This window comes from Austrofundulus limnaeus, unplaced genomic scaffold, assembly GCF_001266775.1.
Source record: "Austrofundulus limnaeus strain Quisiro unplaced genomic scaffold, Austrofundulus_limnaeus-1.0 Scaffold126, whole genome shotgun sequence".
NCBI lineage: Eukaryota > Metazoa > Chordata > Actinopteri > Cyprinodontiformes > Rivulidae > Austrofundulus > Austrofundulus limnaeus.
This window is the reverse complement of record NW_013952528.1, coordinates 1,334,202-1,335,512: the sequence shown is the minus strand read 5'-3', so window position 1 is coordinate 1,335,512 and position 1,311 is coordinate 1,334,202. Positions and strand designations below refer to the sequence as shown.

The 1,311-nt window shown below is 42.3% G+C and overlaps 1 protein-coding gene across 1 annotated transcript in view; it reads left to right on the top strand.

Annotated features, from left to right (window-relative positions):
- Positions 1-1,311, top strand: part of LOC106522315 (disco-interacting protein 2 homolog C) — a gene marked incomplete at its 3' end in the record, with an annotated part of 47,244 nt that overhangs the window by 43,267 nt on the left and 2,666 nt on the right. The window contains 1 exon segment of the mRNA XM_014015289.1: positions 888-1,096. Coding sequence (XP_013870743.1) covers positions 888-1,096 — 209 coding nt within the window.

Here is a 1,311-nt window from a genome sequence, read left to right as displayed (position 1 = left end):
ACTCACATCAGAATAACTTATAGATTTGTTGTTAGAATAATCAATTAATCGAAAAAAATAATCGTTAGATTAATCGATTAGAAAATAATCGTTTGGTACAGCACTACTTGAGTTTAACACGTGCTGTAGAATGATTTATTCAGATTATGTGTGTGTGTGGATGAGTAAATGAGGACACGTGTTGTGAAGTGCCTCATGTAGTCTGGTTGATAAYGTACAGATGTGGTCTCAGTTGGATGGAATAATTTGTCTGATGTACATTTTACTAATATTTTAGATTGTATGCTCTGGTTGGACTGAGTTGTATCTATAGTGAGACATTATTACCAGCAGACGTGTCATCTGATCAGAAATGTTGAGTAAAAAAACTCTGATACATTWATTGGATGATCCATATGTCTACATTTAGAAGAATGAGGCTTCTGGACAATTAAGATCTAATTTAGTTTTGGTGTAATTGTTATGAGCTCTGCTCATATTTCAGTTGCTTGTTCAGTGCATGCTAAAGTAAAAATATAAATAACATTTCCTGTATTAAACAAACTTTAAGCTTTTCAATTCATCTGCATTTGAAAATTCTAATCTTCATCAGATTATCTGCTTTGTTTAGCTCTGTAGTCATGTAAGGACATATTTTTATGGAATTAACTAAAATCTGTCACTTACTTTAGACAAAAAAAAATTTATTATGAAGGCTTTTTTATGTTCATTTAGCATTAATTAAACTCAGCTGACCTCAGAGCATCCTCCCATCAGATCCACTTGTATGAAACCAGCAGCTGTGTTGGTTTATCAGTGTGAGTCCGACGTTAAAAACAGGATCAGACTGTGAGTTCCAGGCCAGGCTGGTTGCCATGGTGACAGTGTCTGCTCTGTGCCGTTGGCAGGTTTACCCGGTGAGCTCCGGCGGCGGCCTGGTCAGCGAGTACGCCTTCGTGCGGACCGGGCTGCTGGGCTTCATCGGACCTGGTGGGCTCGTCTTCATCACGGGTAAGATGGACGGGCTCATCATGGTGAGCGGGCGGAGACACAACGCTGATGACATCGTTGCCACGGCGCTGGCGGTGGAGCCAATGAAGTTTGTCTACAGAGGCAGGTGAGTCTTGACGAACCTCCTGGGCCCGCGGCGCCCTCTGCCYGCGTGGCTCAGACAGCAGCAGCTGTGAACATTTGTAACGCTGACAGATCCTGAAGCAGCCGGTTGTCCCAAACAATTCACTGCCTTTGATGAATGAACAGAACACACACACACACACACACACACACACACACACACACACACACACACACACACACACACACACACACACA